Here is a 26,492-nt window from a genome sequence, read left to right on the forward strand (position 1 = left end):
ACTGCAGGGGGGCTGGACTGGATGACCTTTAAAAGTCCCTTCCAACCCAAACCATTCTATGATTCTACCACTTTCTTTGTAATTTCTCAGAAATATCCCATCATGGAAGTTTCCAAAACAGAACAAGAGATTAAAGCCCTCTTATAAGACTTATACAGGTGCTTTGCTAATATTTACCACCTTTCCACCTTCTGACACTTAGCACATACATTTTCTATATTAACACTAGCTATTATTGGCTAGTGCAATACAGAACATAAACCATATATGAACCACAGACACATAAACAGTGCAATATGCATCAGTTCAGGACACTTAATTTCCAAGGAGGATTGACTAGAGAAACAAACACTAGAAAGGAAAAAGGACACCCAGGAAGGCAAAGGTTATTTATTAAATCAGGGGTGTTCTTCTGTGTCTGAGGATCAACGCCATGCATTGCAAACAGATGCAAATTCTGCAACTAACATTCTGATATATTACACAAGTCCCATATGTCCTGTGTTTTTTTACGTTGCAAAAGCAGATGATACAGGTCAGGAATCTGGTGGTAGATCATAACCTGAGTCGAAGCCGAAGCCTGCAGTTGTCTCTGGGTCATGGATTTTTATATTCTTTGCTTGTGTTAGCCTAAATTTTGAAATATGCTTTACCTGTGTGATGTGTCTCTGTCATTAGGAGTAATGGACTTTTTTTTCCGGGGGAACGAGGTATGAAGAACAAAACAGCACAAAATGTGTCCATTTGTATTTCACTAGAAAACATTGTGAATGAAAGTGAAAACAAAACAAAAGACACAGGGAAATCTCTGATTGGTGCTAACGTTTTATACTGCATCTTCAAGAAAGTCACAAAAAGTACTCTGCTGATGTGTAGACACTGCACCTGAAGGCATTACCTATCTATAGAAGCTATCACTCATTACTGTGCGTTTTCTCTGACATTTGTATGAAAAAAGTTAATCACCAAATGCAAACAGGAAGGCTTGATATATACCATGATGTCAATTCTGTCTTGTATTTTTTCTTTACTTGTATACACTCTCCAAAACTCAAAGAAACCTATTTTAGTAATCCTGCCATAGCTTCACTAAACAAAAAAAAAAAAGTGAAGGATTCTTGGCTTGCTGTTCTCTAGACTTCCTTTTCTTCTGCAAAATTTGAAACTTCCTAACAACCTCTCCCTCCATGCAGTCTACTGTCACCCTTAGATGTCATTGAGACGATACTAATAATATTTGTAGCTGGGTATGATGCTCAGCCACCAGGAGCAAAGCTATCTGGCACTGTAATGCAAATGACTGCATTCATCAAATGAGCTTTGTTAGTTATTCATTGTGTTCCTTATCGTTCCTTCCCCAAACCCCAGTGCCTCTGCAGTGCGCATGGAGGTGTGTCCGTGGCAGCATCCCTGCTGTAAAACCCACCCTTATCAGGCAGCGCAGGGCGCAGCAGGAGTGACCTGCCAAGTCACTGTGTCCCCTCTCCTCTCCCTCACCCTTTTGTGTCCAGTGTCGCTCTTTGTCCTCATCCGTGGGATCTGTCTCCCCCTGCTCTGCTCACTGCGCCAGCCCCTCTCCCACAGCTGGAAGAATGATTTGCAATGAAAGGGACTCTTGAGACATCTGTAATCCCGTCCTTCTACCCCATCTCCTCATTTTCCTCCAAAATCCACTGCCCCAACCAACCTTCTGCAGGGTCAGGCTTTTAAAAACAACTACTAGAACAAAACAGCACAGGCCATCGTATGTATCTCGGCAGCCCAGCAGGCCTGCACAGACAGAAAACGGTATTGACAAGTCTGGAAAGGGACAGATGCCGACTCTGATGCAGTCAGGCACTCAGAGGTTTTTTTTTTTCATTAAATCTTTCACTGCTTAACACAGTTCAACATATCATTCTGTAGCGCCAGAGAAAAGCTTTTGGGGGATGTAGCCAGAGATTAATCCCTCTGTAATTTCTACTGTTGCTGGCGGTAGTAACTGCCAAGGGATTTTGGGGAGAGATAATGGCACTGTTAGCTTGTAAACTAGGTGTAAAAATGGTCTTAATAAAACCAGGATGGTTGAGGCCCCATCAATAACCACCACACACAAATTTTTTTGGATGTAATAGATGCAATCGATTTGACATGATACAGGAGGCTCATCCCAATATGGTAATTAATAGAGGCTGGGGACCTACTCAAAAAATTGTCTACCACAACAGCAAGGCATCCAGGACAATCCAGTCAGTTTAACCTCTAAAGCAAATATAAAGATGTAAAAAGAGCTTTAGTAAGAGGACTGGTCTAGATCTTTCCTCAGTGAAAATGCAATTAAACAGGGTATAAAAACTGTGTATAATTAAACTGGTTTGGAATGATTCTGTCAGATATTCCATAATTAATGTTTGTATAAGAACAGATTTTCTGTTTTGCAAGAATCAGCAGATAATCAGCAGCTGATTGTTAAACTGCAAATATGCTGATCGAAGCATAATTATTTTTACACATGTACCTACCCTTCCATGAAAACATAAGCAAGAGACATCTCCTCTACCCAAAGAACTACTGTAACATCATGAGGCACAATCCTCAAACAACCCCAGCTGTATTTTTTCCGCTTATCTTTAGCAGATCTGATATTATTTATTTTGGTGAGAAAAAAAGGGCAAAACTTTTTCTTATACCTTTGTTTCCTACACTTCCTTGTCTCAGATCAAGATTATTCTATTAGACTGATAGGTACTTTGCTACTATGCTTAGCGTAACAGACCTGAAGTAGTACCATTATATGTTCTGTGCAATGTACCTAAAGATAGTTTATGAACTAAATGCAAGGTAAATCCTTTTTGGAAAAAGGAGATTAAGTAAAGATTTATGAAAGTCAAAGGCTAAAAGAGGAACAGAATACTGGGAATTCATCAGTGTGCCAAAGAAAATAGTAGATATTTAACACCATGAGATGACAGATAGTTTTCATTGGAAACTCTCAGATGACACCAAGCTGAGTGGTGTAGCTGACACGCATGAAAGATAGGATGCCATCCAGAGGGACCTGGACAAGCTCAAGAAGTGGGCCCATGTGAACCGTGTGAGGCTCAACAAGGCCAAATGCAAGCCCTGCACCTGGGTCAGGGCAAACCCCACTATCAATATAGGTTGAAGGATGAAGGGACTGAGAGCAGCCCTGTGGAAAAGGACTTGGGGGTACTGGTGGACAAAAAGCTGGACATGAGCCAGCAATGGGTGTTCGCAGCCCAGGTGGCCAACTGTATCCTGGGCTGCATCAAAAGAAGCGTGGCCAGCAGGTCAAGGCAGGTGATTCTGCTGCTCTGCTCTGATGAGACCCCACCTGGAGGGCTGTGTCCAGCTCTGGAGCCCTCAGCACAGGAAAGACATGGGCCTGTTCAAGTGGGTCCAGAGGAGGGCCACAAAAATTATGTATTGGATTTCTGTGGTAAGGTTTTGGTAGTGGGTGAGTGGGGGCTACAGGGGTGGCTTCTGTGAGAAGCTGCTAGAAGCTTCCCCTATGTCCGACAGAGTCAATGCCAGCTAGCTCCAAGAGGGATCTGCTGCTGGTCAAGGCTGAACCCATCAGCGATGGTGGTAGCGCCTCTGGGATAACATATTTAAGAAGGGGGAAAAAAACTGTTCAACTGCAGCTGAAAAGAGACGTGAGAATATGTGAGAGGAACAACGCTGCAGACACCAAGGTCAGTGAAAGAAGGGGAGGAGGAGTTCCATGCGCCGGAGCAGAGATTCTCCTGCAGCCCATGGAGTATCCCATGCTGGAGCAGGTGGATGCTCAAGGGTGTCTGTGACCCCATGGGAAACCTGGCAGGACCTGTGGCCTCATGGAGAGAGGAGCCCAGAATGGAGCAGGTTTGCTGGCAGGACTTGTGACCCCACGGGGGACCCACGCTGGAGCAGTCTGTTCCTGAAGGACTGCACCCCATGGCAGGGACCCACGCTGGAGCAGACCATGAAGAACTACAGCCTGTGGGAAGGACTCACACTGGAGAAGTTCATGGAGGACCGTCTCCCGTGGGAGGGACCCAACACTGGAGCAGGCGAAGAGTGTGGGGAGTCCTCCCCTGAAGAGGAAGGAGCAGCAGAGACAGCGTGTGATGAACTGACCACAACCCCCAGTCCCTGTCCCCCTGTGCCGCTGTGGGGAGGAGGTAGAGAAAATTGGGAGTGAGGTAGAGCCCAGGAAGAAGGGAGGGGTGGTGGGAAGGTGTTTTTAAGATTTGGCTTTATTTCTTATTATCCTACTCTGATTTAACTGGCAATAAATTAAACTGATTTCCCCAAGTTGAGTCTGTTTTGCCTGTGACAGTAATTGGTGAGTGATCTCTCCCTGTCCTTATCTTGATGCAGGAGCCTTTCGGGCTGAATCTAGATTCAGACTAGATATAAGGAAGACATTCTTTACAATGAAGGTGGTGAAACACTGGAGCAGGTTGCCCAGAGAGGTGGCAGATGCCCCATCCCTGGAAACATTCAAGGTCGGGTTGGACGGGGCTCTGAGCAACCTGGTCCAGTTGAAGATGTCCCTGCTCACTGCAGGGGGGTTGGACTGGATGACCTTTAAAGGTCCCTTCCAATGTAAACTATTCTATGAATCTATGATAATATCTACTGTTATTATAAAATTTGTTCCCATTTACGATCTTATCTTATTTTGATTAGGAGAGCAGTTCTAATGTAGCAGAGAATCCAGGCATTTACAATAATAATAAAACAAGATAGCCCTTAAGGCATGGCTGTGTTAGCTCTGCTATGTATTTTTAGTAACTGTCATTTACGAAGTTTCTGTCCCGTCTCTCCCTCATCCCAATCGTGTAAAATTCACTACTGAATATAAGGCCATCCAAAGCTCAGACAATTTTTCATGATCTTCGTTTAGGACTGATAGACCATTATCAGAAAAAAAGCACCAAATGCCTGCTGGCACCTTCAGTCAGCTGCCAGGAGCTGGAAATGTAACATGTTTCACGCCTACAGGTGGCTGTGGTGCAAAAGGAGTGGCAGAGCATTTTGGGAAAGCTTGCTCGGGTGTATCTCAAAAGTACCACTGTCCACTTAGACTTGGTTGGCTCCATCTAACAGAGTTTAACACTGAAGGGTCTATAGAACACTAAGAAAACTGCTGAATCTGCTTGAAATTCAGTTGCAACAAATACCTCACTCTTGATCAGGCTTTTGAAAATCCTGGATAAAAACACTGAAAGCAGGATAATCAACAATACAGAGGGCAGAGGACCACATGGAACTTATTCTATCCAAGACCAACAACATAATTTGCATCTGTATAAAAAAGGCCGAGTAGAACAAAATACTAATCAATCTATACATTACGTCTGTAGTACATCTAGTGTCTTACCTAACAGAACCTTCTATGCAAAACATCACCGTTGGTGAAATATCTAGAGAAAAGGAAGTATTGTTTACATCCCTGGTATGCTGAATTAGTGAGTGACACAGACAACATAATCTAGCTGCACATTTCTTACCCTTAAAAGGAGATGTAATTGTATCATAGTGCAGAAAAATCTAAAGGCATACTTACAGAAATGGGAAGGAAAAAGCTGAAGCATTAGATATTCTATTAGCAGAGGGAAAAATCTTTCAACTGGCCACAAACTCCATAGCACAGAAGATTAAATTTTAGTAGAAAATTATCAAATCAGCAGAAAGTAAAATTGAGCGTTCCCATGCATACTGCAAAAGCAATATTTTACTGAGAAGACTGAATCCCTCAAATACAACATAAAAGCTTGCCATAATGACAGATAGTTCTATTACAAAAGGTACTGAGTGCATAATTAACCACTGCTAATATCTATCTGAATATTTGAAAAGAAGAAAAATTTATTCAAGTGGGATATAAACTATTCATCAAAACTGCAAAAAATATATAAATGAAATTGCTGCAGTGAAAACATGCACTAGTCAGGCTATGTTTATGATCCCCTGACAGAAGATGTATAAATAGGAAAAATTTACCACTCATTCACTAGGGGCTAATGAAGCAGAACTAAGATCACATCCACACCATCACTCAAGTGCAGGACATTTCCAACTTCTCAATTTTATATGGAACTGCCTGTTCAAGTCACATATTCTGTAACAAAGGTCATTTTTTTTCTGTTTCAGTCTAAACAGTAAACTGTAATTGGCTCAGAAGTTTCATTTTTCTTAAGCTAATGTTAATTTAATGAGTATTCTCTCCACATTCCTGGATATAGGTGATGAAGGACTTGGCGTTCTCAGTTCCCCACTATCAATCAGTTACATATAGCAAGGCATAAAAAGTAATACTTAATTGAAGTTTCCTGCTCTGTAAAATGATTTATACTCTTGGATAAACAGCCACAACTCTAAATTTTGGGTTTCTTAACAACAGTTCACAAAAATTAAGAAAATCTAACCCTGTTATTTCCATACTATCCAAGCTATTGCAATTACTTAGCTGCAAATGTGGAAACAGCTAAGTAGCCATAATTTAAGAAAATGCTTCTTAGAGCTAAAACATTTGTAAAGGATAATCAGAAGTTTATACTCTGTAGACAGGTGCAAGTAAGGTCTAAATTCTCAAACAACGGCAAGTTTCCAACCTCTGAATGTTCATTTAGAGTAATGCAAGCTGCATTACTTTGTCAGCCAATAGAGGCATATGGACAATATTCCTGAATATACTCGCAGCTCTGAAAGCTGTAACATTTGCCACTCGCAAGTGTAAACATATTTATGAATTTTTAGCATCATCTTATTCTGACGACTTTATTTATCTGCATCACGTTGTATTTTCTAGAAGCTCTTTGTGAATGAAATATAAATTAGTGCTCTTCTCACAGAGAGATTTGATGTATTTCCCATGAATTTACTTTCACAAAGGTCTTAGCAAAAATGCTGCCCTGTAGTTTTAGTCAGTGGATTATCCCTAATACACTATTTTCTTCCTAATTTATTTACACAGCCTGTAATACACTTAACAAAGATCTTAGTGTGTCAGGTGAATGTTAAATTGATTTAAAATTACAGGCCTGTTTCTAAGAATAGGAAACCAATAGTACCTTGTGCTTCTAGCAGTATGCTAGGAAAATACTCTCTGGACATGAATTCTGCCTCTGTTCTTCAAGTGGGCCCGACGTAATGCTGGTCTATAGGAAGCATGACTTTTTCCTGCTGTAAATACAAATCTACACTTACAGCATGAAAATGTCCTTACTGAAAGGTTTAGTTCTGCATATTGTTTTGTGCAAGCATACTTCTAAAGATGCCTGAAATAATAAAGGGAAAAAATATCTTAAAGCACATGAAACTTTGGCTTTGTATCTTTAACTTCACTCTGTTGACCCTTATCTACCTGGAAAGGGACAACCAATACAGCCCTATTCTACAAATGTGACCATAAGACTAGCGTGCTTATGGATCACTCTCAGATCCCACAAGAAAAACCATGAGAGTGCCCTGTTGTTACTGCAACCAGTGGCACACCCTGCTCAGCAGAGGCCAGGGTGATCCTCTTTTCTTTCTGCATGGGCTGAACAAAAACTATGTACGGGGAGGCAAGGCGAACTTCCCCAGTGCAACGCTGTATTTGCTTCTTTAATAGCAAGGTAAAAGACATAGCCGTCCACTAGAAAGAAAAAACCTTACTACTGAGCAATATTCACAGTATTTTAACTGCAGACAGTAAAGTTTTACTCCACATTGCTGTACATACTAGTAATGCCAGTGCAATTTGTATTATTCAGATGACTATACATGTGCTGTGGAGTGGAAAGAAAGCTAGTCAATCAGAATTCAACACTTATTAGTATTGAACGCTTCCGTACCATACACATAAAATCTCTCACTAGAGGAAGAATGAAAGGAACTGTAAAAGACCTTTTGGTTGAAATGGCTGGAGGAGCCATCTCACAACACTTTGTACTCCTGGTGCATTCCACTGTGGGTGAATTTGCAAATATATCTTATAGAATGGCTCAAATCTTCCATTCTTTCTTGTCTTTTAGTTGCCACTGAGGTACAAGCAGCAACACCTATGATACTTTATAATTTTGTTTCACCAATGGACGAAGATTGATATGGTAGTCAGGGAATCAAATTAGAAGAAAGAGACAGGAGTAAATATTCTGTCAGTGTTGTACAGTGTTCCTGTGCAATAAAAGAAAATCCAATTTTCTCAACCCTTCTCTTGCATTCAGATTTTCCTCACTACAATAAAAAGCTAAGCATTTCTCAGTATCTTCCAAATAAAAAACATGGGAACAACAGCTTTTCTGAAAATCTGTAACTCAAGGCTTAGAGTAGCTTTCAACTAAAGTCTCCTGAGGTATGGGGAAGTGGGAGGCTGAGACCTATCCCTTCTCAAGTCATGCTAGAAATTAACAGCACTATTATTTGAATGATGACCTTTCTGCATAGTGCTAAGAAGTGGCTTTGCTTGGCAACAGAATTTATTCCTTGGGACCTATTCCCAGCAGCTGCTGCAGTCACTGCAATCCAGAAGGATAAGCTGAGATTTCTATCTCACTTCACACCTTTTTCATACACCACTGAGGATATATGCATGGGAAAGAATTACTATTACAGGGGTGCAAATTTCAAAGCATCACCTCTCTGCTGCATACTTTTGTCCTAAATAAAAGAAAGGGTGCATTCTGCCACCAGTCCCTTTTCCCCAAGTCATTTTAGCACAGAGTAAGAGTGGCAATACACCCCTGCAAATAAAGTTTATGCCCCTGTTTACTCTGGGCTTGTTCAAGTACCTCTAAGATTAATGGTGAAAATGTGCTTGAATAGTCCAGAGCTGTCCTGCATAACTAGGACCTGAGTAAAGATTCATTGCATTTTTGCCTAACTTCCACTCATTTCAGGAGTTAATTATCTGTGAGAATGTTCCTTTCAAATAATGAATCCACTCTCAGCTGGAGGTCAAGTAAGCAACTAAAGAGAGCAGGGAAGCTCATAAAGAAATTACTAAATTAAGGTTCTCAAAGACTTATTTGCCTGTTTTAATCTTAATCAAGCTCCTCTTCACAGATTATAGATGTCAACAATTGCCTTTAAAATATGGATAAATAATAACCCAAGTGAACCCACTGCCAACATGAGAATATTATCCACTTCCTAATACACCATCTCCAGTCTGAGAAAAATGTTGGACAAAGCAACAGGCATTGATGCCTATCAGAAATCTCAAATAACTGTAGGTTATGTTGTAGGAAACAATCTTTCAAGACTCAGAGCTCTCTGCAGCATTTCCCAGCTCCAAGCCAAAGACACTTTGGGAACTTGAGACAGAGCACCAGCTAAGCCTAAATTGCCATGACAAAGCATTAATTTCAAGACAAAGTCTAAGAAACCCAAATCCCTGCCACAGAATTTTACAAAACCAAAATATATTTGAACTTCGCATGGAAATAAACTTTAATGCATACTAGTACTACTAGGGAAGTGAACAGCTGCATTCAGCACTTGCTGAAAACTCTGCAGGAACATCAGGGGGCCTAAAGGGGCTCATTGAACTGCATTTTTGGGGCATGCAAGTGCCCATGGTCAAAGCCCAAATTTGAAAAAAAAATTACAATCTCATTACTATGCACAAATGGGAAGGAATGGTTGGCTGTTGTGTTGAGAAGGCTGTCATACAAGCAATAAATAAGCAGACACGCTGATCACTCAGGAGCCTTCACTTTTGCTTTTCCTCTGTGTTTTGTCTTTGGTTGTCAGTAAATATGACGTCTATCCTCTCCATTCAGCTGCCTAATGGCCCTCATCTAACTCTGAAACATTGGACTAACTTTGGGAAACCATCTGTATCCATGAAATAAAGATAAAGCCAATACTACAAAGGCTCTTATATTTCTGGTCTCGCATTAATTGCCCTGAAGATCTTGGTGTAAGGTGAGCAAGCACTTATCACTGAGCAGACCCTTGTGACATCCCACATAGGTGCTCTCCCAGCACATGGGAGCTGTGGCTGAGCAAAGCCCTGTGGGTCCTTCCTCAGAGGAAAGGCCTGGGCTTGTCAAACATACCTCCATCCTTCCCTGAGAGGGTATTCAGGCATGCTAGCAATATCTCATGGGCAAGATTGCCAGAGGCAGCCAATACATCTAAAAGAGTCTGTATGTTCACTTACTGTCACATAATTAAAGGAGAAAATATTGACATAAACTTACTGCTCTCAATATAATAACAAAATAAGGGATCTACTGCTAATAAGGATTAATAAAAGTTAAGTAATATCGTTAAAACCAGAAATAACTGTTCAATTTACTCTAGATAGCAGTAGAGTCTCATTTGCTCTTTCAAAGGCATAATCAGTTGAAGGGCACATTTTTCTTCTCTTTGTTCTTTCCCATCAATTTTAATGGGTGCAGAACATCAGTCACATGAAACGTAATGGGACAAGAAGATGGATGAGTACATTTGAAGCTACTAGTCACAGGACAGAAAACATCCTGACAAAGTGACACTGGCAGCATAGGGTTCAACAATAGAGCCTGGACAATATTTAGTAAGTGAAACTACAGTGCTACATGATTTGGTATTCTCACTGGGCAAAATCCTTCCCCTGTCACTATTCATCATGTTCCCACAGGTCAGACTTTCAAAGACATTCTACTGAATATGACCAAATGACATTTTTAATTCAAGGAGATACGTAAATCTGGGGCAAAGAGGTCATTTGGAGATAAATGGGAACAGCCTCCTGTGTTAGGAACTTAAAACTACTTAATCAAGAAGATTTTAAATGGTTTAGTAAGATTCACACATAAGATTTGAAATATATTATCCCCATAGGAGTGAGGAGACTTTATATCTATGCCAAACTTATTGACAGCAACAGGACTCCACTTCTGATGAACAAGCAGAAAACTCCTCCTGTTGTCATTAGTACCTGAAGAAAGCAATACCAAAAAAATTCATATTTATAAATTGCTCCATATTAGAAAGCCTCTAATTTGCACAATAAAACAAAATATATTAATAAAAAAGCAACTTGCCCCATTAGTTATCTGACATCTGAGGTTCTGGGGAAACTGCAAAGAAAATTCCTGTCAAAACTGATCTTCAGCATACAGCGAAGTTAAAACCAGACTTCCAACAAACCGAACAAAACCCTTTCTGGACTTTGAGGAAGCATGGGACTGCAGAGCTGTTGGGAAATGTAGGCACATCTACATTCTACGGCAACAATGCACTTGCATTATAACTTTACCAATAATTGCTAAGTGGATTGATCTAGCATTTTACAATGCTTATTGTGATCACCATCATCGTTACTAGGCAATGCAATTCCAGTTTCTTCATTAGCCATTAGCTGAGATCTCTACAGTTAATCTTTTAAGCTTTAAATAATACAGAACTTCATACCAGAAGAGGAAAAGAGAAACCAGAACCTCTTCAAACATACCCATGAGAGAAGGAATTAGAACCAGACCTCCAAGCCCTGCTGCCGCGCTAAATGGGACCTATGCCTCACTACACCACAGTCACCCATCCAGTGGCGTGCGATATCAGAAGGCAAAAAGCCAGCTTCTGGCACACTCTCTTGAACACGGCGATGTCCCTTTCTGGCATCAAAATATATGCTGTGCAGGTGATGGTGTATTCTTTTTCTAACAAGTACTTGGAAGCTGTTTACACAAATGCGTATTGCTATATATACTTCCCTCCCCCTCCCCCCCCCCCAAGATATGAGACAGCTCTCTAAGAAAATCTCCACAAGAAGTGTATGCTGGTAAAGAAGATTACACATAGGGAGGAGTTTCTTAAGGTAAGTCACATATCTCAGAATGGGGAATCCAGAAGAGGATGGAAATTCCACATCAGGAGAAGGTTTGAGAATTTACAAACAGTACACCCAACTCTGGAAAGAGCAAAACATTGTAAGAAAAAAGAACACTTGACTTGACTCACTTTTGGCTTCCAAATTTCATATGATACAATATAACACATAATTTTAAAAACTACTGAATATAAGATGTTTCAAAAGGTAATCACCCTAAATATTTCACTATTATGATATACAAACAATATTCAGACATTTCTGGGAATTTCTTTCCAGGGTTTTTCCTCTAAGACCATGTTTTGACGAAATATTTAATTTTTCTATGAAGCATTTTGATTTTGATGGAATTACATTCTTCAGCGAAAACAACATAGACACCACACACACTTTCTGGAATTCCCCATTTATAAACTTATGGGTCTGTGTCTTTCCTGACTGTAATAGTAGACTGCATGACAAATCAAATTTTAAAAATGCATAAAAACATACTGCAATGAGAGATGCCACCGCCACTTTTACTAACCCTGACCTCTGAGAAAGAATTCCAAATTATGAACTTCAACTAATTATTGACCCTTTCTTCCATTTCTTCTTGCCATTAAAATTTGTTTTGAGCTGGCAGTTCATATGCCCAGGGATATCACGAGGAATCTGAATATTTCACATTCTAGCCATGAGGAAGTCGAAGGCCTGAATAATGATTATTCCCTGAGCAGCTTTCCCTGCAAATCCATCACTATAATATGCAAAGAGCACATTACAATCAAACATATTAAATAGGTCAGTCAATTGTTCTGTTGTATCACAGGTAACCAAAGATAATCCTTTTCTCTGATTATTTAAATTGTTCAATCCTTATAAGCATTTAGTGAAGTTCACCCATTCCCATGCTCCTCTTGGTCCTCCGGACACGGGTCCTGGCACTGCAGTTCATTGTCTTTCTGACATTAGAGACCAGCGGAACACCTAATATGTTTGCAGATCTTTCCTATGAGCCTCACCAGTTTCCTGCACTGGGGCACAGAAGCTGCACTGGTGTTTGCAAGCGGGACAGTACCTGAAGGCATGTCTGCAGGTGCTGGGGCAGAACCTGTGATCCTAGCCAGAAACCAGCCAAGGTCTCAAGTGTGCCTTGATGTGCTGACACAGCCATGGCTGGCCCCTGTTGGAGGACAAGCCCTGAAAGTCCAGAGCCAAACATTTTCCTCCTCTTTAGGGCCATGCACAGCTGCTAAGGCCAGATGGGTGGCCTCAGCCTCACCTTTCAAGCAATGATGCCTACCCTAGTCATGCAGAAGAATACCAAACCCTCAAGAATTTAGACTGTTTCTAAACATTCTTTTCCAAGTTCATCCCAATTTCTTTCAAATTTCCTAAACTGTAAACCAAACCTGATTGATACTTGCAAACTTTCCTCACTGATAATGAGACTACTTTTAATGAAAAGTGCTTTTTTCAAAACAGTATGATTCTGGGAGCTAGGAAAAAAAATCCAAACAAACAACAAACCCCCCAAATACTAAGATATATGAAACAAACCAGAAAAAATTCTCCAGCTGTGTTAAGGACACAAAAACTAAGTTGCATCTAGACAAGTTAAAGACATTTGTAGACTTTTGCAGATTGAGTCCTCTCAGGTTCAACTCTGGCATTAATACACATGAAGCACAGGAATTCTACACAGGATGTGTACTTTGGAAGATTACTTGTTCCACTGTGCTTATGTTGTTTTAGAGGTCAAACTTCATGGCCAAAAACTCTAGGGAATAAACTGTTACTGTACACAATCAGACAACAAAACAAAGGCAAACCAATGTTTGTTTTGCTTCACTTTGTTGATTATCAGGGTTTGCTTCTGTTGGTTAAAAAACAAACAAACAAACAAAAACCCCAACCACATAAAAACCCCAACCTTCCTCTTGGAGGAAAAGGAATGAATTATTTTTTCCACCTGAGAGAAGAAGGATATGTAGAATTTCCTAACTTCCTCAAAGTGAAACAATAAAAACGCACAACAGTGAGGGTCATGCAAGTTTACATCATTCTATTATGTAGAAATGGCCAAACAGCCACACTGTCCTCTGCCTGTCCACACCGGTATTTTTAACTAAAACAGAAAATGCAAACAACTATAAAAGAGTTTGAAGCATCTTATATGAAGACACAGCAATTCCATTTTAGGTTCAGTCCATGGCATAACGGTACTTGTAAAATTATCTTTCTGAACTGCTGCTTATTTTAAAAAATTACAGATTAGCTTTTAACAGACAGTTACTGATCTAATATCCTCTCTTAAAAGACTCATTTTTGTTATGATTATTGAGCAAAGTAAAATAATGACAAGCTCATTACACACAAAATAGCAAGTAACTATCTTCACTGCAACCAAAAAGTAAGTGTATAAGGAATAATCTGCATCTAAATTTTTAAATATTTTCATGTCTTGATATTTTGAGGGGACGTCTGAAAACTAGGAAATTCTCTTGCTCTTGAAAAAAAAAAATCTACATAACAGTATCATCAAACTACTTTGCATGAACCTAGAATATGAGAAAGGTCTGTGGTTGAAATTAGCTAGTGGGTTCAAAGTTATGGGTTGGACAGAAACATAAGTACTATTACAAAAAGCTCATGTCCTTTAAAATAATGAGTCAAATACACTCTGAGGTTAAACAGCCTTAAAGCCAAAGAGCCAAGCATTTTTCAGCTTCTTTTTATAAATTATTTTTATGAGACCTCATCAAATCCCCAGGGGTGGAAGAGCTGCTGGTTATCACCATGCCCTGTTGTACACGTCTCCATTAAGCTCTTAGCTCTTGAAAGAAAACTGGTGAAACAACCTACTGTCAATTAAGTCCTAGCACATACTTGGCAGAGTGTTTAGCTAACATTTTAATGCCCTGCCCCGTCAACGAACCACAAACCAAAAATCCTGAACCCCTAAAATATGCCTCTTTGGCAGTTATTGGTCTGTTAATGCTCAAGGTAGCAAGACTGGCTTCATCACATCACTGATGTACAACACTCACATAAAGATATGCTTTGCCTTAGGCCTGAGGATTATATCCATACCAAATCACATCAGGAAGCAAGCCTCAAGAAAGGATAGCTCTGTAAAATATGTATCAAAATCTGATCATTAGAAGAATCCTTAATCCCCATTGTTAAATTCAAGATGCAAGGAACAGCAAAGTGACAGAGAAAAGCACGCTATTCAGTACGTCAACCACTTTTTTTTATTTCCATAGCATTGCATATCCCCGCAGATTACTGCTATAATCTCGGTATGGCTTTTTACAGCTGCCTCTGTTGTACCCATCCCCTGAATTCTTATCTCACATACTATTGTCTGCTTTGTTATCTCAGGACTCTTTCTTTATTCTTCCTCTTAAGGTATGCACAGGAACTATATGCCTTTTACAAGACAGTAAACAAGGACAATAAATAAAAGCCTGGCCCCAGTGAAGTCAGTGGCAACACTTCATAGTTTCCTGGATTTTATCAGAAAAAAAAAGCATGTTTTATCAAAAGCAGTTGGTGAGAGATCCAAAATAACACTTAGGTACTCAGCATATAATTCAGGTGTCATGTTCAAAAGAATGATCCCAAAAATCCTGCTAACAGACATAGGTTTTTAGGAAATGAGATGACAACTTCCTTGCATGCCTGGCTGTATGCATGGGTGTCTTCTCTACAGCCACCATCTGTCTGGGGGGCCAGAGCTGGTTATTTTAAGCAGAGCCTGCATGTTCCCAGACCCAAATCCCCACAGCACAATACTCCAGGACTCCTCAGGAGAGCCTTCACACCTAAACACAGTTCTGTAGTAAGAACCTAAATCTGGACAAGAGGTGGCCTTTCAGATGTATCTTCTCTTTTAAGCAATTGGCATGTGGTGACTCAAAGCACAGAGCTGAGGCATGGGTGCCCAGGGCTCCAGGGTGGGCAGCCAATGCTCCCTAGGTCCATGGACCAGTACCCAGCATAGGACAGTAAATTCCTCCACCAGGAGCAGGAGTTCAGTTGTTAGCAATGCCACAACACTGCTATCGCTTTTTGAGTACAGCCTGCAGAAACATTACGGCAATGGGATTAGTTATTTAGATGAATGCTGCTCAATGATCAGTGTAAAGTAAATAAGCAAGGAAACAGCAGCACTAGGAAGGCTGTGCCTGCTAACCACAAAGACCTCTTACCCATAGGAGAAGTCAACTTCTATGAACTCGTTTTTTAAAGTCTTTTCAGTTCAGCAGAGGTTCTTTAAGGAAAATCCAAGAAAGTTTTTAGGACATGGCTAGAAATGTATTACAAGCTTTATTTGATTATATTTTTACCATAAATACATTGCTCTACTAATATGAGACAGTGCTGCTTTGAGGGGAATGACATAGAGCAGAGCTCCAAAATAGTTCAGTTAAACTGAGAGGAAACAGTACTCCTCCTACAAGTTTGCTGACTCCTTCAGCACCTGAAAATTGATTTTTGAACTTTCCAAAAAGATAAATCAATATTCAGAAGAGCTGCTTAGAAAAAATAAGAATCAGGGGTTCTCAATTGTTTTGTTCAAAAATTTAGAGAGAAGCAAGAAGGAAAAGCTAGGAAATGCAGTAAGGTGAAAACAGAACTACTTTTGCCACTGACTTAATTCAACTCAGATGATTCAACTAATTTCCAGACAATTAAATTTAGAATTTTCTCCTTTCATGTTCTCCAGACGGAAAAGTGTCCTGCCACAGAATTTCTATTAAAAATAGAACACACATATAAATTGACCCCAAAATGTGTTTGTGCTGATGCAGCACAAGATAGTACTTTCCCATTGCTGGTGAAATTCATGAGGAGCATTTGGAGGGGGCGCTGATATACAGAGACAAAGGTGACACAAAAGCTGCTGGCAGATATCTCCAGAAAAGAATGAGAGCTAATGGCAAACACCACACTGAGGAGTTGTCATGTAAATACTTCACACAGCGTAAGTACCAAAAATGAATACTAGTGGCTGGAGGTTGGTTCAGAAGGAAAATAAGGATCACATCACTTAGTCTATTTAATCTCCTGAATACAACTGAACCTCATCAAGACCAAGAAGGCAGGTCCCAGTGACAAGGAACACTGCTTGTCCCCAAGTCTTCTTTCCTTATTCCAATGCCAGCCCTAGCAGCATCTCCTTAAAACAACAGAAGTGTCTCTGCTGCTTCAGTGGGCGGGCTTGATGGCTCTCTTGTGAACACCTTTGAATTTGAAGAGATGTACCACTAAAACTCAGTACTTCAAGTAGCCCAAGGGATATCAAAATGAACATAAAATCAGAATTCTAAACTGGTAAAAATTTGTGCTTTATGCTAATTATGGAAACCAACAGGAGAAGGAAACTGCATAATCAGTCTTCAGAGGATTAAAAAATGCTACAAGCAGGCTGTGCTATCATCTCACGTCAAATGTAAAATATAACTGTGCAACCTTCTAGTTTTAATCCCAGCTGCACCACTGACTTTGTGAGCCATCCCAGATTGCCTGTGTTTTCCCCTCTAGCTTTTCTCCTTTGTCCCTTTCAATTCTAAGCTCACCTGAGCAAGAACTGCTTCTTAACATGTAACTCAAAAAAGAAGCTCACACTGGTCTTCGGTCGACCTCTGAAAGTACCATGCTCTCTGTCTCTCCCCCCCTTTTTTTCTCTGCGTTAACTCCACATTTTGAAAACAAACCATACAAATTCCAGCAAACAGAAATTATTTCCATATAATATCCATAAAATTCTGTGAAAAAATTTGCATTTCCTTGAGTCTTACACAAGGCTATTGAAGATCACTGCCAATGATTGATCAGATGGTGCTTCAGTTTCATTCCCTCCAATCCTTGCCATGTTTCTCTTACCCTTTCTGCTAAATGGGAAGAATCCTCATCATGCAGCTAACAAATGACTTAAATTCACTTCTTTCACCCCAGCAGTGCAAGAGAAAATCAGCTGAGAATGGCAGAGCAATCTCCTAATGGACATGAGCACACACCAGGTCCCACATTCTCTAAGTGAGTTGATGTAGACTTCCTGGCTGCACACTCATTAGCTCAATCCTGCTTATACAGCACACAGGAAATAATAATAAAGTGCCCCATGAAGCAGCATGTAGGGCCATAAATTTCAAACTGAGACATCTTCCATTTCCCCACCGGTAGGCATATGAAGAAGAGGACTTGGGGGCTGCTATGCCTGATAACTTCTCACAGTGAAGGCAAGAATTAAAGCTGAGCAATCCTCACGTTCTGAGGACAGGTAAAGAGGCACTCAGAAGCACAAGGGTCCTTCACCAATGCGTAATGGTATCTCAAAAGCTTTCATTCTTAAAAAATGACTATTTGACTTTTGTTTTAATCCCAATCTGCACGTGCAAGACACAGTTATCAAAATAAAAGTCTCTGCCACACAAGCAAATGGTGCTTTCAGAAAGGGCCTCTGAACTGCTATCTCAGTGAAAGGCAAACGAGCCTGCAGGAAGGGGGTGGGGGGAAGAGCAAGGAATTATACAAATTCTAACGATGTCTTCACCTCCCAGCAGCTCTACAACAAAATGCTCTCCGGTGCTGAATCTGACCTCACTACAAACAGTAGCAGAAAACATGCCTCACTGTAAGCACTTGCATGGTTTTCCTCTGCAAACACGCTTTCCTTTGTTTACTGTATTTTTAAGTACATGAGTGCACAGACCACCCACAGTATCAGGTAGCCTAGCATAAGAAAGGTGAGAGATGAGGCTCGGATTGCTTCCTTATATGAATTTAAATTAATCTATCTGATCCACATATGCTAGTGAGCCACAGCTCATCCTCAGTCAGTTCATGTCTCTGACAGGCTAACTTGTCCCAAGCTCTCCAGAAATCACGCAGATGAAAGAGCCAAGGCTGTGGTATAGGAATTACAGGACTGGAGCGTTAAAAAGGGATTTGCAAATCAAGTAGTAATGCCTGCCTTGGCTTAATTTAATTTATCATACTCTACTGCTGCTCCCCCGCATAGCAGCAAATCAGTATTGTACACAGAAGCAGTTATGGTACGAGATATTACCTGATCTCTACTGTAACACCTGGTTAAAAATATGCTCAATATCCTTTGGGCTCTGACCTGCATACACTGAAATAAAGATAGGGATGAGTTTACAGATGAACACAGGATCCGGCAGCAAGCACACTAAGTCATTTCTTTGCTCTCCTCCTGCACCTTATCAGTGACATTTCCCTAACAGCACAAGATGCAGCACCAGGCTCACTGCATTTCAGCTCCCCAAGGAAACTCGCTTAGATCCTCCCAGGGATTACACTTTATCTGGCAAGCACCAGAGTAAAAAGTGAAAGCACTAGTTCATTTTGGACCTTGATTGTTCACATCCACAGACACTCCAACTCAACAGCAGAGAAGATAACAGATAAAGGGAAGAATTCCTCTAGAATCTCTTAAAAAAAAACCCACACCTTTGGGTTTGCTGATTGTTTCAATAGCATTTATTACTATGCAAGATTACTGCAAGGAGTATTTCCAAAATGCTTTCACTCTAAACCAGGCACAGCCTTTTTTTTCCCCTACACACATACAGCCCTTTAAGAAATGTCTAATCCCCTTCATAGCACAACCTGCATTTCTTATTCCCTGGCACAGAAAAGCAAACGCCAACCTACTCCACTCTCTCCTTTTTACACTTTCAGATCAGTTTGGCAATCCAGACCTGAGGAGGGGGAAAGGGAGGAGAGGGAAATGCACTGCTACTCTTTCCCCTGTGCTATTGGCGTAAGAAAACATGATGATGGGACTATGACTAACTATTGAACTGTAGGGAAGTGTTCCACCTAGAGACTGTCTTCACAAGGCAAGGCAACGGGCAGGTTACCTGCAAACGGACACTTTTGGGATTGAATAAGCCTGCTGGTTCATTGGTAAAGAATGATGCAGAGGTATTGCCCCCAGTAGTAATTAACAATGTTAATCTTCTTCTTCCTCTCTGTGGTGATAAAAAGAGTCATTTTTATATTTAATTAATGCAGAGGATCATTTTGGAAACTGACTAATGAGGCTTTGATCACATTACCATGAAAATGTGCATTAACACTGCAACTGAGGAGGCTGCTTCATGTGTAGAGAATCCACTTTGTAATTAGCTCACTGTGAAATGAACGTCAGGAGGAACTCAGAGGGAACCAGTCGGCAATGGGCACTTAGCTGCTGCTGTGCCAATAGACCACCAACACCGTAAGCTGTTTTTTCTCCTCCGCGCTGCCTGTCAGCAGCAGCGCAGTCCAAAACTGCAAGCGTTCAGCCTCCGTCAACGGCAATGTGTCAAAGCCAGGACAAATTACAGAGAGGGAGAGAACAGATGCTGAAAGGCACTAAACTTTAGTATGCGAGGGTCTGCTGTGCCAAGAGGAAGAAACAAACAAAAAGCTGCAAATCAAATACTGATTCAATAGGATCTGAGAAAACATTATGGGCTATTATGGTAAGTTCTTGTTTCATCTTTTCTCATCTTATTCTGAAGGAACTGGGAACACGTTAGCAGCACACTGCTACACTGCTACAATGCTGAAAGAGACACCAAAATATCTAGATGGGATTAAGATCTTTGTCTAGTAGTAAACAGAAATAATGCACACAATGAATGAGCAAGCAGCACACCTCACCCGTGGGAACCCTGTTATACTCAGTACCTGTTTAAAGGTGACATGCACATTTCAGAATCATTTCAAAATTAATTAATTATAATGAAAATTTAACATACTTCTTGGCCAGCACAGACATGCCATAAAAACTTTGTCCTTAACTTAGAAATACCTGAGATCACAGACCTAATGCTTTCAGAGGCAGCAGTGCAACTTGTCTGAAATCAGACTTATTACGAAAGCCAAGGGCTCCCTTAAAACTACACCGATACGGTTCAGTGAGACTGCTGCTATATGACTGACATCTTGGCAGAAGATGCACAAAAATGTTAAAAGAATCCCACAGGAAGTCATCTGAAGGGGGAGTGGCAAATGAGTAGAAAACAACAGGCATCCAAAATACTAATAATTATCAACCCCCAACCCTCCCCCCCCCAACAACTTAGCTAGCATTTTTGCAAAGGGAAAAAAAGGCAAAGCAAAACAAAAGCATCTCTACTTACTCTGTAAAGAGCACACATTTTTACTCTGGAGATGCTGGTAATATCCTCTGCACTCACCTGTGAAACTTCATAGAGCAGTTTGTAGTGCTCCTCTCTCTTCTGAAAAGTGCACAGATTGCAGCCCATCCTAATAAGCAACACAAGAGCAAAGCCTCTAATTTCCCCAGCACTGAAAGGCAAATGCACTGACAGGGAATCACCCTCCAGACTTGACTACTGTTTTTCATCAGTCACTCCAGCCCCGAAACACAGGCACACCACTGTTAGCTGGAAGCACAAGGCAGGGTAGTGTGTAGCAGCATGCTCTTCTTCCCTTTCCCTAACTATCTTACACTCACGTATACACACACAGAGTTTCGACTCAGTTCATGGCAACACTCCCCCTGTCTCTGCATCAGTGCACATGACTACACAGATTCTCACTCATGAATATTAATAGCCTCTCATTGATTATTTATGACAGAACGTGTTAGCGGGGAGGGGTGTCATAGCTGCTGCTGATGACAGATGAATATTCACTAATTAAGAAGCAAATGTACTGTGGTTAAACAAAATTCACTTCTGTCAATACCAGCTCTGTTTATTAAGGTTAGAGGGACAAAGCTTCACGTATTTCACCCACACTCACCTTAATTTTTACAGTAATTGTGAGACTAATTCATGAATGGGGGTAGGAAAGGCACAAGTCAAGTCTTATGTTAGGTCTCCACCTTGTGCAACAGGGATCATGGAATACAATTGAAATATTTGTCAGCATTTTAAGAGAGTGGTTGTGAAACCTGAGCTGATGTTGCTAACGATTTAAAGCAAGGAAGGAAGGAGAGAAAATTAACCCAGATGGCTATACTGCTAGCTTCACCTTTGACACTGCCAAATTTAGCCAAAAATTCCAGTGTACTCATAAAAAGCATGAGTCTATAACAACTTGTCATAGATCTCCAGTACATGTGAAAATGCAGGTGTGCCTGATCTGGTGCTTTTTACATATATACACACATTGTACTGTTTATTAAATAAGCTCACCTTCAAGTCTCTTCTGACATGTTAAACAGATTAATAGTAATTATAGCCCTAATTTCCAAGAAACTCAAAAGATATACCCTCTTGGACTCCTAGACATCAAAGCTTTTATTATAACATGCCATTGTATCTAATTTTACCATTTGTAAATTAGATTTTAATGGCTCCACAATTCTCAATGTGTGTATAAAGGCAAGGATGCATTTAAAATTAAACCCACATGTTAAATGTTAAGGCCAATGGAAATCACACTGAATTCCAGGCTGACATTAATTCCTATATTGTATATCATGTAATCCAGTGGCAGTTATGCAAGATAAAAAGCCCAAGCCATGACAAACCAAGACAGAAAATAAAAAAGTTCCTTTTGTTTTATCACTCCTTTCTCAGCAACTCTGCTAATCAAGAACTATGCCCTTGTTTCAAAGCATCTTTAATCTGGAGGGGATAGCAGGTGGGATCCAAAGCAGAAATAATTACTTGGAAACCAATGAAACCAGTTAGTTAAGATTGACACTGGGCCCTAAAGAGTTGTAATTACTAAGCACTGATGTACAGCTACTATTTTTTTGGGGGGTGTAGGTTTCTAGAAGTGCTTTGTCAAACATTTAAAATCGATAACAGGAAATGATTCTAATGAGCACTAATTGTTAACAAATTGGCTTTGCATCTAGAAGCACCTCAAACACCACCAACACCGGGTAGCAAGCAGATCAACAATCATGCTGCTTATCAGTCCTGCCCCTTGGGATGTAATAATCCGATTTTCTGGGCCTTAATTTTACCTAACAGCCGGGATGAAAGCCAGCAGAGAAACCTACAGGAAAAACTGGACCATTACAGCAAACTCTGCACATTAGCAAAGTTTGCTAGAACCTCTATGTAAATTACAGATAGGCTAAGACTACAAATTAAATTTCATCTCCTTTAATAAATGAGCAGAGCCAGGAGGAATCAAATAATGGCCATTAACAGAGCAAGCTCTTCTTATATCAGCTTCCAGCACTGTTCTGAAACATAACATTAATTTTTATTTCGTGGAAGAACCTGAGCAGGCAGGTTTGGTTCTGAAGTTTTCCCAAAGTCCAAGGGTTTCAAAGCCAAACCATGGAGGTAGGTTCATCATCATTAGAAAGAATCAGCCTCTGTTCTCCTCCTCCGCACTCCCATGAAATCCTGTTCATGCTGAGAGGTTTAAACCCATGAAGCAAACATCAACTCAATCTTTGAAGGTTTCTATATTGTGAGGTGCAGAAGGATTCTCAGATGTGTAAATTTTGAACTTAAGACAGTCAGATCAATGAACCAGACAACAGTCAGGCAAGGACAACCATGCCATCTTTCGATGAAAGTGTTCTCTTCTTCCACTGACACAACTTCTTCCTCTGACACATACACCGTCTGAAAACTAAACTATAGTCATAAAAGGAGCCATGATTTATCCTGGTATATTCTTGATAGTCCCTTAAAATTAGTTCTTAAAAAAAAGGGTGGAAAAAGGATCTATTACTACAGGAATCCAGTTGTATAGGTACAAGAAACAAACAAACAACAACAACAAAAACCCTAACAGACAAAATAAGCAATGGAAAACTACAGTTAATCTTTCAGCAGTTTCCCCCAACAGTCTCTTTTTTCATTGCTCTTCCTCTGGTTCTTTTTTTTCCTTCTCTGAAGCTGACATATGCTTCTCCATTCATTTATCAAGTGCCTGCCCTCTGCCCATACAGAGATCAAAAGGGTTCTGCAGCCACTAATGGGCACACTTTGTGGGGCTGAACAGATTTATTTGAGAAGGAAAGGTGTACTTCCAGGTTCTTGATGTCCCTCTAAATATCCTGCTTTGATTTTATATGTGGTCAAAATACCAAACTTTGTGCAGCACAGAATGACGTTCAAGGCAAAACTTGAACTAATGACTAAAACAAAACATATGATGTGCTTTGATCAACTTGAATTTGATGTTGGGGAGAAAGCGATCTCTTTCTTTCCTTCCTTCTCTCCCTCCTCTTAATCCCTTCCAACATCAAATTTGTAGCTAAAGGGACCAAAAAGGTACTAAAATATAATCAAGTAATTCTTATTCTACATGTAATTCAAAGACACTTGAATAATTCAATGCTTTCTTGATTGTGGAGTTCTCCATGTTCATCTCCTACAACTTAATGTTACCATAAAGACTAAAACCATAATTTATGGTCAAACCAGGAACGCAATAATGCAAATGGATGGAGTTTAATTTCAAGAGAGTTACAGAAAAATTTCTGTTAATATTTTCAAACAAGGTGCCCTTGTTTAGATCCCCTAATTCATTTTAAGCATCTAGGACATGACTTACACATTTGCTATATAGTTTCCTCATTGAGGTATAGAAGTGTCTAATTATAGGCACCCATGCTTGAAAATTTATAATTGTAAAAAATTCAAGGCAATGACACTGCACATTAAAGGCCACTCACTCCTTTATATCTTCTTTATCACACAGCTAACATTCATGTTAAGAGAGGATAGTGAAATTGTTGGTCCAAACTAAGTGGTGAAACCCAGTGAGGCAAATGTGGAATTCCAAGTTGCCTTTGCATGCCCTTGAATTTACACTCTCCTCCTGAATTTACCAACTTAACTGCATTTAGTCTATACATTTTGAAGAATACCCAGAAATTTACCTCACAGAATAGACTGCAATGCAATTTATAGATTTAGGGCTGCATACCTATAAAACAAAAATATCATAAGGAAAGCGGAGTTAGAAAAACCCTTTGGTTATCCCCACTGTCCTAAACAAAGCCTCAAACTCCTAAGGCTTGACCTCAGTCTGGCTACATCTTTCAGTTCATCATGATAATGTTTTTCATAAAGCCTCAGCTGCTGAAATCAGGTGATTGTATGCATCAGTCAACTTGCATATTAGAAAAATAAGGAATTTATGATTGCAGAGAAAAACTTAAAAACCTTCAGTAAATGTAACCCAAAGACTCAGAATTTGCATACAAGCTAACCATCTTGAACTCTAAAATAACATAATGTATATTACCCAGTAGGCTAAATGAAGGTTCAAGCTATGGAAGGACAGAGTCATTGAAATGGGCTTAGGCTCCAATAAAATGGATTTTTGCAAATACAAAAAAAAAAAAACCCAAACACCTGGAAAATTTAACCACACTCCCTACAAAAGATACATGAAAATCTAACTCAAGGTAAAAACTCACTATACGGTTTCCAGAGACATCAGAGCACACTTTAGAAATGCATTATTTTAAAAAGTAAGAATGTCTATCTACAATAAAATGCAATATTGGGAGGAAAATTAATTTATGTCCATAGGAAAGACACTTGTTTAAACTCATATCCTGTAGCAGAGCCACCAAGACTTCATGCCCTGCTCAAAGTCACAGCAAGAATAAGGGTGGTAGAAGGAAAGGCAAAACATGGAATTCCCATGTTCTGTATTTCCCAGGAGGACTGTAATTTATCTGCAGACTATCCAGGTCTACCTGATCATAAATCAAATGGGCTCCATAAATGGAACCTTCCATTAGACTCAGATGCCTCCTGGAAGGTAGGGAGTACCTACAACATCGTATGACCCAAGTCCTGTCTACTGATTTTTTTTCTCATCCATGGTTAAATTGACACATATCTACGGGATTCCTGGTCCAAAATGTAAATAAACATCAAGAGAGAAATGGAAAGCAAGCACATGAGGAACCTTATCTGTCACAATTGCTTACAACACAAGAGCTACTTGACTCTTTTGTTCTAAAAAATCAAATGAACCCTTGTTTACCTACCACTCTCATGTGAACAGTCTGGCTAGCACCAGTCCTTTACCAGGCCTACCGGCCAAACACAAGACTGCTCAGATACCCTTTTTTCTCTTTTCTTTCTCAAAGTTTAATCCAGAATATTCTTTTCCAAGGTTTTTACTCTGAGTGGCTCCCTTATAATTCCTTAAACTGCTGCCCTAATCAATTACAGAAGTGTTGCAAAACACCAAATGATGCCTATACTGAACTTTAAGGCCTTAGGAATACATAAAGACATCAAATGGACGGTTTCAGTTCAATTGAGAAAATCAGTCAATGCTGGTCCCAATAGTCTTCTCTAAACTAAGGACTTTGTTAAAAAATTGTAAAAGAAGCTGGACTTTCTCTTGACTTTCTCTACCTCATCAGTTAGTTATCAGGAAATTATCTGGCACACCTTTACTTTTTTTTTAACCATGTGATCATGTGAAACCAGACTAATAGCTCTTTACTGCACTAGAGAGTTTCAACACTGTGGAGTGTGCAGAGTAGAGTTACTCATATATAAACTTGAAAGGATTTAAAAGGAATGACAAAATTTTATTCAGGATAGCCAAACCTAAAATGGCTAAACAGAGTTGTGGAAAAAAACTCTGATTATAGATAGATTGGGATATAATGTCAATAAACATTAAATAATGCACTTAGGAAACATTGCTAAAATAACCAGAGTCGTGGTCTCTAAAGTAGTTACTTCTACTCAGAAAATAGATCCGGACTTGTGGA

General features: G+C 40.0%; 1 protein-coding gene across 2 annotated transcripts in view; it reads right to left on the minus strand.

The window, feature by feature from the left end:
• The window catches only part of PDZRN4 (PDZ domain containing ring finger 4), a 252,999-nt gene that overhangs the window by 89,558 nt on the left and 136,949 nt on the right, over positions 1-26,492 (minus strand). The window contains exon 1 of one of the 2 annotated variants that reach the window (XM_075080997.1): positions 20,998-21,272. The exons of the other annotated variant lie outside the window; for it this stretch is intronic. Coding sequence (XP_074937098.1) covers positions 20,998-21,066 — 69 coding nt within the window. The 5' untranslated portion in view covers positions 21,067-21,272. Of the gene's footprint in view, positions 1-20,997; positions 21,273-26,492 lie in introns of those variants that run through there. 2 annotated transcript variants of the gene reach the window in all.

Source organism: Phalacrocorax aristotelis, chromosome 1, assembly GCF_949628215.1.
Source record: "Phalacrocorax aristotelis chromosome 1, bGulAri2.1, whole genome shotgun sequence".
Lineage (NCBI taxonomy): Eukaryota > Metazoa > Chordata > Aves > Suliformes > Phalacrocoracidae > Phalacrocorax > Phalacrocorax aristotelis.